At 43.7% G+C, this 16,152-nt stretch overlaps 1 protein-coding gene across 1 annotated transcript; it reads left to right on the forward strand.

Moving 5' to 3' along the window:
- Positions 1 to 1,133: 1,133 nt before the first annotated feature.
- On the forward strand, positions 1,134 to 14,827 carry LOC308151778 (piwi-like protein 1; the record flags this gene model as incomplete). Its single annotated transcript, XM_080524678.1, has 17 exons — positions 1,134 to 1,280; positions 8,255 to 8,376; positions 8,498 to 8,578; positions 8,692 to 8,889; positions 9,129 to 9,237; positions 9,330 to 9,456; positions 9,559 to 9,676; positions 9,806 to 9,920; positions 10,144 to 10,331; positions 10,694 to 10,766; positions 10,871 to 11,071; positions 11,662 to 11,765; positions 11,866 to 11,936; positions 12,102 to 12,255; positions 13,844 to 13,969; positions 14,080 to 14,227; positions 14,711 to 14,827. Coding segments are annotated over 17 exons (2,199 nt in total), but the record flags the coding sequence as incomplete, so codon positions are not given.
- Between the last annotated feature and the right edge of the window lie 1,325 nt (positions 14,828 to 16,152).

Raw genomic sequence — 16,152 nt, forward strand, 5'->3', positions numbered from 1 at the left:
TGTGAGAACAGACTACGCATGCGCAAACCTACGAAACTGTTGGTCTATCACTTCGCACAGCACATAGAGGCACAAGCACAGTCTGCTTCAGCCTCTCGCCAGCAATCAGCTAGCTTTGGGAGCAAACTCTCCTGGTGCCAGGGCATGCATTATATTTTTAAAACAACACATTTTACATCATTTATTTTTATTTTAACAACATTTTAACACATTAAAGTTAAGAATAATGAGTAAAATAAATAAAAAATATTAAAAAAAAATAGATTAAAAAAAAAAATATATATTTTTAAAAAGACTGATATTCTTTTTCTTTCTTAAATGTCTGGGTGAGGCACTGCCTACCCTGCCTCACCTGACTGCACGCCACTGGTCCCGGGACATGTGCTTTGGGAAATTGGTCTTGAAGAGATCTTTATTCTGTCACCAGTAGTCTCTCCGAACTGACAGTACAAGAAGCCCCCATACTGATGCACAGCCCCAAAAAAACGTCAGCCCACTTTGCTCTGGATGGAGTGGTTCTGGTCTGGGCGCTATAAAGGTTTGTCTCGGTGACGAGACGCGCCAGAGTTCCTCTGTAAAATTATTTTTCAAATACCTGCATCGGTGTTGCGTCTGCAGGTATATTGATTTTCACCCCCGGGGTGCGGTTGAAACGCCTCATAGCATTACGGTGGTAGTTGTCCGTCTTCCATTCTGTTTCAAAGCCTTCTAAATCATCCGAATCAGTTATAACCTAATAATAATAATAATAATAATAATAATAATAATAATAGTAATAACTTTTATTTGTATAGTGCTTTTCCTGCAAACGTTGCAGCTCATCATCAATTCAGAACTAACTTCAGAAACTTCTCCGCTAAGGTCTGCCATGTTGCCAAGATATCGTGGGGAAAAAAAGAAAAAAAATCCCCACGTGTGTAGATACTCCCACGTGTATATGTTGATGCATTTCATTGGCCAAGAGACCAGAAGAATGTGGAAAAACTACAATACTACAAAATGACGTATCCTCTTTCCCGGCTTGAAAGGTAGAACAACGCAACATCGCCCCCGGCTTTAATGGTAGAAATGCGGGAATGCATTCCCGGTTTAAATGGGTTAAGGACCTACACCTTAATTGAGGACCTTAATTGCTTTACCAGTACCATGTGGACTACAAGCCCCCCATAGAGTCCCGCCGCATGCGTTCTGCCCTCTTGTATCATCATAACGAGACGCTAGGGTCAGCCCGCACCTTTGATGGAGCCCTCCTCTTCCTGCCTCACAGACTTGAGAACCGGGTACAGTACACTAGAGGGTTCGGTTTTTCTGATGGCTCTATCACTCGGATTTGTGATAGACTAAGATCATAATTTACCAAACGGCATGTAAGAACTTGTCAAAGTAGTTAACTGTTAATTGTTGGAGCAAGAGTGAAAAACATACTAACTACAGTATGATCTAAAGCTGATGGATCAGCTCCCACATGCTGTTTTGAGAAGCATGTTCTAATTGTAATTCATTGAGTTACTGTCGTGTCTTTCCCTTATTGGTTACGAATCAAAGAACAATTATTGAGTTTAAGATGATTTAATTAAAGTACAGAAACACGGTATACGTATACCAACACTGGAGCCTTGTCTCTGTCCTCCTCTCCTGGGATCCGCTGGTCAAGAGCGCCCCCCTTGGGTCTCAACCCTATCCATCCACAATATGCAAATACAGTCACAGGTCATAGCCTATCACCTTATCCAGATGGCCATGAGGGCCGTCCCCTGTGATGTCACCACGGCCCCAAGTCCGAGGGGCTGGTCAGATTACAAGAGCCATTGCACAACACTAGAAAATAGGATATATATAGTAGAAAATATACGACACATCCCCCCTCGGACCACCCAGAGGGTGTTCCGAAACTAAACGACCACAAAACAAAAACAAAAACACAAAACCCCACATAAAAAAAATAAAAAAATAAAAAAAAAATATATATTTTTTTTTTTTTTTTTTTTTTTTTTAAATAAACAACAACAAAAAGAAAAACTACACCAACACACATCACAAGAAGCACAATAACACAGACCAACCCAGCACCAGTACCAGCAACCAAATACAAAACAATCAACAATAAAAAAGAATCCTAAAAATAACAATCACAATTAAACTAAACACAGTTCATCATGCACAAATCAATACAGAAACTTCCAACGACCGATGTTTTCTTTGTCCTTGAAGCGTCAGGGTCAGAGGTTGCTAGCACTTGTACCCAGTTGGAGAACAGCCTTTACCGCTGTCTCAGATTGATAACACTTTCATAGTCAGGAGCTTCCATTTTCTTCGTTGCGTTAGGAACAGAACCTCTTTCCTATCTTTGCATAACCACTACATCACTTCTCAACTGACATCAATCACATACGATATAGAAATAAACAAACAATACACAAATAATGACATTCAGTTATCATAACACATAATTCCCCAACAGTAAGCACAGGACAAAGGGAATGCATTAATGCATAGATCTTCACCTCAGGTGAGGACTAGTCTTCTGAAAAGTTCATTAACGTGGACTGAGTGACTGATTTTCCAAAAACAGTCAATGAGGCCCTGCCTCCTAAGAAAGTCAAAAATCATGTCTGCTATAATAGGTGCTCCTATCTTAGCAAAATAAGTTTCCCATTCCCCTAAGACCGTTTCCAGCCATGCTATCATCTGCTGTCCATTCCCGTCGTTCCCTTTGATCTGCTGCTTCACTACCCTATTCATAGTCTTTAATCTTTTCCTAACTGGTCGTCGTCCGTCAGTGTCATTGAGGTTCAGGCAGCCGCCTGGTCCCCTCCCACGCTGATCAAGGTCTGGGGAGTCGCCCTCAGCATCATCTGAAGCATGGTGCAGGCACTCGCCAGCATCCCCAGTAGCACAGGTGTCCAGGCTTTGGACACCCCCAGGCTGGACCTCCAGACTGTCAACACTCTCTGCTTCGTTGGTTTCTGGTTCATTGGCATCTGGACAGCTTTCCGCTGTCCCCTCGGTTTCAGGCACTGCCGGTAATGTCACTGGCTGTAACACTGGCATTGCCACTGGCTCTGGCAACACCACAGCATCTCCTCGTAGCTCCTCCTTCTCAGGTTCTCTGGGGACCTCGGCACCTGTTGGCACAACATCCTGCCTACTCTGTACATCCACCCCCCTGTCCACCACCCGTGGCCCTATTGGGGTAGGGATATGCCCAGACACCACTGGTGTACCCACTCTGATGTTGTTTCTCCAACAGACCCCACATTGACCTAAAGCATGGTCAATCTGTTCCATCAAATATGGACTCCAAAACCCATATTTCTTGGTGATCTTGCGTCTTACCTCCCCCCTAGCCACATGTGCTAATCCATGAGCTTCCTGTATTAACATGCCTAATAAATCTGAGGGTGCTACAACCAACCCCTCATGATTCCTCCATAGACCTGTGTCATCCTGACTTGCCCCCCTTGCTAGCCAAACGTTCTTGTCTAACGTAGTTACTCTACTCTGTAACATCAATAAATCCTCAAGTGTGACCATGCCCTGTAATTGCTTTTCATGTGTGACCAGAAGACCTTTACCTGCCTTGTCTGCTCCTGTAATGGCTTTGGCTGCATCTTCTGCAGCCCTGTTACCTTGTGTGACATGTGATGAGTCAGACCTGTGTGTGGCACACTTCACTATGGCTAATTCCTTTGGCTTCATCATGGCTTGTAACAGCTTCATGATCTGTGCGTGATGCTGTATAGGCGTACCATCAGTTCTCTTAAAACCCCGCCCCCTCCATACAGCTCCATTAAAATGACAAACATTATGTGCATAGGCAGAGTCGGTGTACACTGTCACTCTCCGTCCGGTTCCCAAGTTGCATGCTTCTGTGAGGGCAATCAATTCAGCCAACTGAGCCGAGCAAGGCTGAGGAACTGCCTCAGCCTGTTCTACAATAAACTTTGAATTCTGTGCTTTAACTAAGGAATACCCAGCGCACAACGTTTCTCCTACCCCGTAACAAGACCCATCAACCCAATATTCTATATCAGCTCCCTTTAAAGGCAAAGCTTGTAGGTCTGTTCTATGCTTAATCACTCTGGCTGTCGATGGAATCTGAACACCGGATGGCACCGTCACCTGACAGCCGTCAGGTGTGCATTTTACTGTACAGTTCAATTGGCATAGAGCATCTCTCCCTAGCAGCCCTGTTGGCGTGTGTTCTGACACAAGTGTTGACAGAGTTGCTCTCTGTCCCTTGTACTCTAAGTCTACAAGCTCAGTTGTAGGAATCAGCTGTTTAATTCCCTCAAATCCGATTGTCTTCACATATTCTCTAGACATAGGGAGGTGCGTGGCGCCTTCAGGCTTCTGTGTCACCACCAGCTGGCACCTCCCACTCGGATCTTCCGGGCACCCCTATAGGCCAGCTGCTGGGCCTCCGTAAGGGTTCATCACTCCTGGAGCAGGTGTAGTAGGGGGCCAATATCCTCCTCCTTGGCTCCCCCCTGCGCCCCCCTGGGGCCTGTTGCAGCAGGCACAGGCTAGATGTCCATTCTGGTCGCATTGGCATGGTTCTAGCATCTCCTTCCCTGCTGCTGTCCATCCCCCTGGTGGTGGTCCTTGGCCAGCCTGTGTGTACATCTGGTATGGAACCGCTTGCACCCCTGGTGGTCCTTGTGGGTATGGATACCCCCCTTGTGGCCCCTGTGGGTAGGACTGATAAGTAGCAGGATACCCCCCTTGTGGCCCCTGTGAGTAGGACTGGTAAGTAGCAGTCTGCACTCCAGGTGGCTGTTGCTGTGGGGCTAAAGCCTGCACTCCCTCTATGTTCCTCTCGCTTTCAGTCAATTGCAAATGAGTCAATATTCTGAGGGATTCTTCGTCTCGTGCCTTCTGTATCTGAATGTTCTTTCGATATAACTCAACTTGATGAGCTACGTGGTCTATATAAACAGCTTTGTTCATGTGTCGTAGCCCCACCACTTCTGCTAGCTTATCCTTAACTGGGGTAGGAAGCCCTTCTTGTATTTTTTCCCTGATTATGGATTTTTCTAAGGGGTTATCTTCAGCGTCTTTCCCTGTCACACTTCTCCATTGAGAGTGCACACGGGCAACATAACCCCTGGGATTCTCATCCCCCCCCAGTGGCTTCACAATGATATTGTCTGGGTGAATGTGAGTAGGGTAGATCTCCCTGATTGCTTTCCACAGTTTGCCTCTGTTTGCTGCGAAGAGCTCTGGATCATAAACTGATGTATTGATATATCTATGAAGTCCTGCCTTCATCAATATTTCCTGCATTGTATCCAATCCTGCAATAAAAGCTAAGAGTCTTTTCAGGTCTCCCATTGCGGCCTGCGTTCCTGTCAGTATCACGTCGACCTCTCGCGTCCACGAATGTCCTCCCTCTTGAAGAACTGGGAGTTTCTCGATCACTTCAGACAGATCTGTATGATGCCACGGATGATATTCCATCTTGTTACCCCGAATCAGCACTGGACAGTTCTTTAATGTATTTGATGACATTCGGTGACAATCTCCCTCTTTCTCCGGGCGTCTTCTCCCACCTTTCCTTTCGGCTGTGGCTATCATCTTCCTGACCTGCGCGTTGTAGCCTCCATCTGCATTGTCGTCATCACTTGAGTCTTCACTGCCATCTTCGCTGTCATCTTCCTCGTCACTCCTGTCGTCCCCTTTTCCCCTTGGCTCCTTCTTCTTCTGGGAATGATCCTCCAGTGCCTTAGCATATGGAGGGGGACTGGAGGCAGGACACAGGTCTGGGGATGAAATGTTCAATTTCTGTTCCAGTGTTCTGGCCAATTCTTTTTTCTTTTCCGGTTCCATCTGAGCTATTTTCTGTCCCTCTACCTTAAAGAGGTCTAAGATGTCTAATTCTAACTTGCGTTTCTCTGACCTATCTTTCCCTTTCTGATTTGCCTTGTGTACAGTGATAAGTATCTCCAATGTTGCAATTAATTGTAAATTAAGGCTGCCCTCTTTCGGCCACGGCTGTTCAATGTATGCCCAACGGCTATTCCATTTCGTTGACATTTTGCTAATTTCCCTAACAAGAGGATTCATTTTTTCCACTATAGCCATAGGGGATAACGTAGCCAACATTCCACGATGTTCACTAATATCTTTTAACAGCTTCGTTGAATTCGACCCCATTCTACTTTGCTCAATATGCTGACAATATTCTATATTAGATAAGGTGTACGCTTCTTACAACCCACCTTATTTTGTCTTGTTTGCTAAACAAATGCTAGTCCAATATAACTGTATTAACCATCCCCACAAAAACCCTGCAACTTCAGAATAACAGACTTGCCTCTTGTGTATGTCAGTGCAGTATTAACTTAAATCTAATAGCTGTGTAAGTACTTTATACTTAAATGTGTTTCCTAATTGTTTATGAATATGTGTCACTTGATTACTCATTCAATACTAATTACAGTTCTGGTCAACACAATTATTAAATCACAAAGGCTGGTCACACCTAAGTATTCACTGATCCACAAAAACCCTTTTACTGCTCAACTATCAAATATGTACTATTCTGCTATTCCTTAATCAAACACTGTGGAAATGACCTAACTAAAATAAAATATGTAAATTACAAATATTAATTACAACCTGTAAATAAATCGACTTGTTATTTGGAAAAGAATGAATGATTAATTATTAATTACAATCTGTAAAGAAATCGACTTGTTAAGTGAAAGGAATGAATGATTAGTTAGAATTATTCATTGACACTTCATTGATGTTAACCTGTGAAGTCAATTAGCTATTATCAACATATCATTAGATTGTCACAAAACAATTGATCAAAGTTTTGTGAAAACAGAGAAATAAAATGATCTGAATAATTAATTCAATCAATTTGTAATTAATTAAATTAATTAAAGTAATGTAATACATTACAATCATCTATAACCATCTATTTATTAATGTATCGGACTGTTTCATCGACCTCAGCTGTATCTCCCTGAGGATTTAGTGTTTTAAAATGTCTCGTCCTATTTTGTCCAGCAGGCGGCGCCAAGCAACCGACTTGCGTATCGATTGCGCATGCGCCAGCTCTTCCACCCCCCCTTTTCTCCTTGAAACTGGAGACAAAGACAGCCTTGTATGAGAGAGGAAGGAGGAGGGGGAGGGGCTGGTCTTTGCCCCAAGATAGGTCCTTAAAACCGCTCCTGTGAAGAGATTAGTCTCACAACATCCACGACACAACAATTTCACGATTATCTTTCAATCCAGTTAAACTATTATTTATCTCATTCAAATATTCTACAATGCAGTCTCTTCACAGAGATATCTAGGCTTCTTTGTGTCCGCGTGTCTGCGCGCGTGCCCGAGCGTGCGTGTTATCGCTCCGCTTACACAGGACAACACAAATGGCGTCTACGCTCTGCTGACAGTACACTGCAAATGGCCGCCCACACAATGGCGTCCCTTCAAACAGACAAAAGAGCCTCACATGTTCTCCACTGCTACAATACAAAACAGACTACCCAGTCCACCCACACTCCAACACATAAACACAACCTCACCGAATTTTACACAGACACACACGATATTCCAATACCGTACAACCAAATCACATACCTTACCATCAAACACTATATTTTACAAAAAACGGGCTTCAAAGTCCGGCTCTCACCACCCACCCATCAAAGATTATGAAAAGTTTGTTTCTATTCCAACAAGATTACCGTTACACAGATTCTTTTGACTATAACTTATCTGAGATTTACAGTCTATTTTAAACACACCAATCGACTAGAGAGAGATCTCTGCAGAAAATCTACCTTCTTCGTTAGATTGAAGTTTGCAAAATACTGTAAATTAAGCTATATTATCTCCGTTGCTTGCTCGCCATTACTGTCGTGTCTTTCCCTTATTGGTTACGAATCAAAGAACAATTATTGAGTTTAAGATGATTTAATTAAAGTACAGAAACACGGTATACGTATACCAACACTGGAGCCTTGTCTCTGTCCTCCTCTCCTGGGATCCGCTGGTCAAGAGCGCCCCCCTTGGGTCTCAACCCTATCCATCCACAATATGCAAATACAGTCACAGGTCATAGCCTATCACCTTATCCAGATGGCCATGAGGGCCGTCCCCTGTGATGTCACCACGGCCCCAAGTCCGAGGGGCTGGTCAGATTACAAGAGCCATTGCACAACACTAGAAAATAGGATATATATAGTAGAAAATATACGACAAAACCTTGACACAGAGCTTCCATTGTATTTTGTAGGAGACTGTACTTCAGTCTCGGACCAACCATGGAGAGGATGTCCAGATCACGATCACTCTGACCAATGAGCTGCTACCCACCTCTCCAGTGTGCCTGCAGTTCTACAACATCATCTTCAGAAGGTCAGAGCACCCAGTGAAAGGTTATGGTTGTGTTGACCTATAATAAGACACAAACTCACGTTTCTCTGTCGGTCTCTATTCCGTCATTGTCTGTAAAAATGTTTTTCTCTGTTTGTTCTAGGGTGCTGCGGATGCTAAACATGCAACAAATTGGATGCCATTACTACGACCCAAATGAACCACTCAATATCCCACATCACAGGTCTGTGCCTTACCTGTCTCGGCAGTGGTTTTACCCATAAAGACAAAAGAGACAGAATAAAGATGTTGTTGTGTCCTTCATTGTGTGGCATGTTGTATGCATGTGCTTTTCAGACTGACCATCTGGCCTGGCTTCACCACCACCATCCTGCAGTATGAGTCGAGCATCATGCTGAGTATGGATGTGAGCCACAAGGTGCTGCGCAGTGAAACAGTGCTCGCTTTCATGGGCAATCTCAAGCAGCAGTATGGGGACCAGCGCTTCATGGAGGCCTGCACCAAGGAGCTGGTGGGCCAAATTGTCCTCACCAAGTAAGACCCACCACTAGATGAACGCAGAGATACAACTGTTGTTTCTCTACGGTAACGCTTTACAGTAATGCAGAGTAGGTACTAAGCACTAAGCTCTACTTTGATTTGTGCATATTCATATTTATTTTAAAACATTTAACTAAATGTTTATTCAACCTTATAATACCCACTTTTACATTGTTGCAAAGAAACATTCACATTTATAACAACCAACTGTCTATGGGAATTTTTTCTCTCAGGTACAATAACAAGACCTACAGGATTGATGATGTCGCATGGGACCACACTCCTACTAACACATTCAAGAGAGGGAACTCTGACATCTCCTTCAAAGAATACTACAAAACTGTAGGTGTTGTCTCATAAACTTAAACTATCAGACCACTGACCATGTGTCACAGCAACCACTGAACTCATTATGATTTAACACTTTCATTCAGCAATATAGTCTGGACATCACCGACAACCGGCAGGCCCTTCTGGTAAGCCATGTGAAGAAGATGGGCCCTTCTGGGGGGCCGCCCCCTGGCCCAGCCATGCTCATCCCAGAGTTCTGCTACCTTACAGGTACCACTGACTTGACACTAGAGAAACCTCACAAACACTACTTATGGACAGTATTTATTTTAGTATTATATACACTGCTACTTTTTTTTTTTTTTTTAATAGGCCTGACGGACAAGATGCGCAGTGACTTCAACATCATGAAGGACCTGGCCACCCACACCAGACTGAACCCAGAGCAGAGGGAGCAGCGTCTCAATCGCTTTGTCAATAACATCCACAAGTACGTCACACTCTATATGGTTTGACTATGAGCAGCCTTGCACTGATGTAATGTTGACTCTACACCCCAGCTTTAAGTGGTTACAATATTGATATCACAACGTTGATTGCAAAACTGACCACCTTGCAGGAACCCTGAGGCTGAGGCTGAAATTAATACCTGGGGGCTCAACTTTGACAACAAACTCCTGAACCTCACAGGCAGAGTCCTCCCTACTGAGAGGATTATCCAAGGATCCAGATCGGTATTGAATACATCAGAAATGATGTCCCCAGTGTGGCTTATTACAGTACTTGTTACCTGCAGTTTGAAGCTCTTGCTAAACATTTCTGTTTTACTGCAACATGTACTGATCTAGCTCCAAACAAGAATGTTTGCTGGTCATGTATTTGCATGTATATGCCTGTCATAATCCGGATTGCAACAAACTCAAAAACCTTTTTTTTTCTTTTTCTTTTGTCTCCCAGTACGACTACAACGCTTGGGCAGCAGACTGGTCCAAAGAAATGAGGGGGATCCCCCTGATCAGCAGCCGGCCACTGGACAACTGGATCATGTTCTTTACCCACCGCAACGCTGACGTAGCCCACGCCCTCCTGGACGGCTTAAATAAGGTGTCCCCACCCATGGGCATCCGCATGCAGAGGCCTGTTATGTGAGTTCTCACTCTGGGTTGGAGGAGACTGGAAGGAGGCACACACACACACACACACACACACACACACACACACACACACACACAGTGCTATAGCACCACCTAGTGGCAGGGAGCAACATATGATACCTAAGTTAATTACAACGGTGAGTCCAGCTGTGAATGGGCACAGCTAGAATTAAGGTTCCAAGCTTGAGTTAATGAGCACTTTAAGCTGCAGTATTGTACCACAGGTGTTTTACAAAGCCTTGAGTATTCTTTGCCAATCATACTTGGATGTTATCTCAAAATGAACATGGTATCATCAGTGGAAGTCCCATTGGTTAGATGTCTCAGTGCTTTGACAGTTTTGGTCTGTACAGGGTGGAGTACGAGGACCGCCAGGAGTCTCTGCTCAGGGCTCTGCAGCACAACGTTACAGAGACCACCCAGATGGTTAGTCTCTGAGCATAACATGTCTAGCAATCGTCTTAATCTGTGTCCAGGTAACCACCTCTAGGTGTTGAATGAGGACTAAAGCATGTGTGTTACCTCCTCAGGTGGTGGTGATCCTCCCCAGCAACAGGAAGGATAAGTATGACTGTGTGAAGAAGTACCTGTGTGTGGACTGTCCCACCCCCAGCCAGTGTGTGTTGGCTCGCACCCTTTCCCGCCAACAGGTCGTCATGACTGTGGCCACCAAGATTGCCCTGCAGATGAACTGCAAGATGGGAGGAGAGCTCTGGAGTGTGGAGATCCCAGTAAGTCGCACAGTGAATTGAAATAAACCCAAAGTCACAAATGTTGTTGGGGCCCAATATATAAAAAAATGCTCATGATAAGTTTAAAGTGGAATTTTATTATTTGTTGTTTTCATTATTCAATAGACACATTAAAAACGATGAAGATATATATATAAACGGTCAAGATATCTCGCTTTGAATGCCGTCATCAGTCCTGATGTTCCAAATTGCTCAAGATTCCCGATTCCAGATTATATTAACTCTGGGGCTTTTTTAGGAAGTAAACATAGACTTTGAGTTTTGATAGCTATGATACGTTTTGAAATTATGATAGTTTGAGACGATATGCATTATGGATTGACCAGAAATACACATGAACATGAATTTTGGATAAACTTTCCCTTTTTAATGTGGATAACATTTATCTGACTGACAACCTCACATGGGTGCAGGTACAATTTCTACAGCGTGTTCTATTTCTACAACCACACATTTCACACCTATGTGATCTCCATCCACAATCTTATGTTCCACCCCATGTATCTCAATAGAAGCATGTGCTAAACCAAACTTTGTAAGGTGTAACTTCACCTGCCTCTGTTTCACAGCTCCAGCAGCTGATGATCGTGGGCATTGACTGCTACCACGACACAGCTGCAGGGAAGAGGTCCATTGGAGCTCTGGTGGCCAGTCTCAACAAGGGCATGTCCAGGTATGTGGATGAGCATGGAGAAGCATGGCCTTGGGTTATGAATGTGCTCTTTACCACCAATGTTGGTAGCCAGTGCCAACTGATTCCTCTTGTTTTCCAGGTGGTTCTCCAAGTGTGTGGTTCAGAGCCGTGGTCAGGAGATCATGGATGGCTTGAAAGTGGCTCTGCAAGGCAAGTTCAATGAAACAACAAAGCATTTCAAATAAGATACCATATCAAAATTGACCACTGACTGCCACATTGTAACAATGTCTTCCAAGTCTTCTTTTCAACATAATCCCTCAGAGAAGCATGAGAATGATCCCTAGTATCCTAAGTGCAGGCTCTCTTTCCCAGGTGCACTGAAGGCCTGGCTGAAGCACAACCAGTGCCTGCCCTCACGCATCATTATCTACAGAGACGGAGTGGGGGACGGGATGCTGCAGAGTGTGGTCAACTACGAAGTGCCACAGATCCTGGACTCAATCAGCACCATGGGAAAGGACTACACGTAAGAGGACCTTAAGGACCTACACCTTAATTGAGGATTTCTAACATAATCAACATTTTTCATGTCTTTCTACCAACATATTTTAGTACGAGATGGCAATTAGAGCGTATTAAGGCCTACATATCTTCAGTGTTTCCTCTAGGATTTTTCACATTAGTGGCGGAGTGGTAAAAAAAGAATAATTGCACGCACATGAAACGCGCACTGGCGCTCAAAACAAAGACGTAATTTCACCAAAAACTAAAGGGTGGCAACATAAAAAAATAATAATAACCGGTGATTTTTATATAGAAGGTGATCAAATACCAAGATATCCTACAGCTGCAGCAGAACATGCGGAACGCGCATACAGCACTGAACATATACATGTGACTGACAGATACGCCCAAGACACACACACACACACAGAGAAAGATCATCAGCTCATCGAATATGAAGTACACAGGGAACCGGGAACGTGCATACAGCACTGAACAACATCCGTAGAATATAAACTTGCGACTTACAGTCACAATGAAAGATCAGCTCATCAATACAAAGTATTGCAAGCCTACATGAGAGTACACGCACAAAACCGTCTAAAGTTACTCATTAACTGTTTACACAAGTAAAATCACAGTGTGACAGTCAGATGGAGCATTCGGTAAACAACCAACAGCAAGGTAATGCTATCAGCTGAGTTAAAGAAAACCAACTTTTACCTTTGATGACACCGACATGAGCCCTGCTTACCCGTACCTCTGCCGTTCTGTTCGTGGTGATTTTAGAGGCTATAGATAATTGTTGCCCCGCGCATATTGCCCTGTAATTAGACCATGCGACCACACCTTGTGTCTCTTATTGTCCAAATGTTCCCTGAATTTTAGCTGCATGTTTTTCCAGCATCCGTTGTCAATAAAGATTCGACTCCCCTTCTTTTCCCCTGCCAATACTGTGTCGTTTATGACATTTACCAACGTTTATGCTATGAATAGTTCGATGCTAGCGTTAGGTGCGAGGCTGCTCGGTTAACCCATTTGCGGGAACATTATTTGTTTCACAAAATAGCCTGATTTAGTTGACCATGAACATCAGAGACTACATTACGAATGTTCATTTAAAATACTTGTATACTGAGCACTGGTATAAGCACATGAACCAGAGAACAGCAGTAAATGCAATAACCCACAGTCGTCGCTGATGTTGCATTTTCGATTAGGATACGGGATTAAAGGGACCGGCGACGGGCGAAGGGAGAGGAGAGGGATTTCCTGAAATCCGCTAAATTCTGACCAATCACAAAATTGCTTTGCAAGCGCGTTGCCGACGAGGTTAATTGCAACATCGGAACGAAATCGGAACGAAATGTAGGTCTGAAAGCGGCCTAAATCTAGCTTAAATCTGCTTTTTCTTTTTCTATTCTCCGATCATAATTCCTCGCTGCCTTTCTCGTTGCGCAGCCTGAATCAATTAGTGGCGGAGAAAATGTATTTGTGGCGGCCCGCCACGAATCAATGCATATAGAGGAAACACAGTCTTAATAACCAGGGTTCCCTTTAACACATTCAATCACCAATCATTCTGATCGTATTTTCTCTTCCCCTCCTAGACCCAAACTCACAGTGGTGGTTGTGAAGAAGCGGATCAGTTCCAGGTTCTTTGCCCAAGTTGGCGGCAAGATGGCCAACCCACCCCCTGGAACAGGCATCGACACTGAGGTCACCCGCCCAGAATGGTATCGATTCAATACGCAATTCAGAAAATATGTTGTTTTTTCAGAGATGTGCTATGTCTGCTTTATCCAGTCTTAAAACGGTGGCTACAGTTGCAATTTCCCATTTTCAGGTACGACTTCTTCATTGTCAGCCAAGCTGTTAGACAGGGAAGCGTCTCCCCAACCCACTACAATGTGGTGTATGACAGCAGTGGACTGAAGCCTGACCACATGCAGAAACTGACCTACAAACTCTGCCACATGTACTTCAACTGGCAGGTATGCTGGGTTGTCTTTCCAGTAGTAGTTTTAAAGGGGAGGTTTACCCGAACTTTCATTATTTCGTGTGCAGCTGCATCATAGCTATCAAAACGTGTGAGGTCTGTTGTGACGGGGAGAGAGGGGGGGGGATCTTGGGAGTTTGGAACATCAGGGCATTCAAAGCGAGATATTTACTCAGAGATTGTTTTATAACATGATTCTTTGTGTGTGGATATGTCTACTTTAGAGTAATGAAAACAACAAATGCACAAAATGACAGGGTAAAAGTCTGCTTAAACTATTCTCTTGGTCAGTAATTCAAATGCAGGCATGAACAGGGTGTAGTTCACATTGAAACACATCTTAAACCTACTGATACGTATCCATATTGGTTATGAAATCAAACATACTGTATTTACATATGGTTTTCCCATTTCAGGCATGCAAGTTGTTTTTTGATGCATAAATTGTCGTTGATTTTGTCTCCCCCAATTATTTCAGGGGATCATCCGAGTGCCTGCACCCTGCCAGTATGCCCACAAGCTTGCTTTCCTGGTGGGACAGAGCATCCACAGAGAGCCCAACATGAAGCTGGATGACTTGCTCTACTACCTGTGAGAGGGGAGCAGCTACTACATTGGGTAGAGCGGACATTTGTTATTCATAGCAGAGTTCTAGATCCTAGAGTATGGAGATGAGGACTCGTCGTATGTGTGGCTGAGGTTTGGAGTGTTTGACTGGTTGTTGCTTTAGTTAACAATGTTATGACTCAAGAATCCAATGGGTTTTATTTGTTAGACTATGTTTCATGTTGATGTTGGTGGGTCCATGTTTAAAAACTATGTGGAATTTAGAACCATGTCTGTTCTTCCCTTTCAATTTCTATGTTCTTACGTGTGTGTGTGTGTGTGTGTGTGTGTGTACGTGCACGCAGCAGGGCTTACTGATGTGCATCTCTACTGCAGGCTGCTCTATACTTCACCAGAGAGACTGTTATTAACTATGAAGTGTTGATGCTTAAGCAGAATAATGCCAAGCCTGATTGGTTTCTCTGTCCCCCTGTCCCCCTCTGCATCTGTGCATTCAGGTGACCTAACACTAGCCTGTGATTGGCTCTCCCCCATTTGGCCATGCCCCATCCTGTACCTCCTAAATTCCTGATTGGTTTCTGGACAATTGCAAACACAAATTTGTTCCCAGAGGCCCTCTGCCCTCTCTCTTTTCGCCCAAATAAGGACATGCAATAGCTCCACACACGTTTTGACACATGGGACGGCATCGAAGATGGCAATCTAATTTAACTTCTTACAGTCTAATGTTTTTGTTCTTTTACAATTTTAAATATTATTATGGTTACCACCTTGTTGTTTTTATCGTTACAGTTTATTTGAGGACTACAATAAAAAGGGTAACAGTTTGTGAAGATTGTGTCCTTATTTTTCGTTTGTTGTTGAATGAGAGAGTGAAAAGACTCGGGAGGCAAATGAGGTTGGTTTGAAGGAGGTGGAGAGAAAAATAATGTAATACTTTACTTATTAGTGCCCTTACAGTCATTGTGGTGGTGACCTCATATGCAGGGGGGCAAACTTGTCACATTTCTGCTAAATTAGCAGTTTTTACTTCAAAATAGGTCATCCACGTGAATCGTGTAGATTTGCAAAAAATATATTTGGTGGGGGGGGGTCTACGTCTCATCCAAGTCACATGATGACTATTCTTCTAACTAATCTTCCTGTCTGCTAAACTCCGCTGCTGTTGAAATAACTTTTAGCTTCATGCAGCTAGGTACAATTCTAGACAGTGTGGAGGACACAGTCACAGTAAACAACCTGTTTTCAACATAATTATGTGGGTGTTAAGGTTAGGACCGCCGGTGAGACCACCATCAGTGCTAGCGCTATCCATCTACCACCGCTAGTGCTCAAAAAGTGTCACCTTTTTGG

Source organism: Nansenia antarctica (assembly GCF_963989245.1).
Source record: "Nansenia antarctica genome assembly, chromosome: 2".
Lineage (NCBI taxonomy): Eukaryota > Metazoa > Chordata > Actinopteri > Argentiniformes > Microstomatidae > Nansenia > Nansenia antarctica.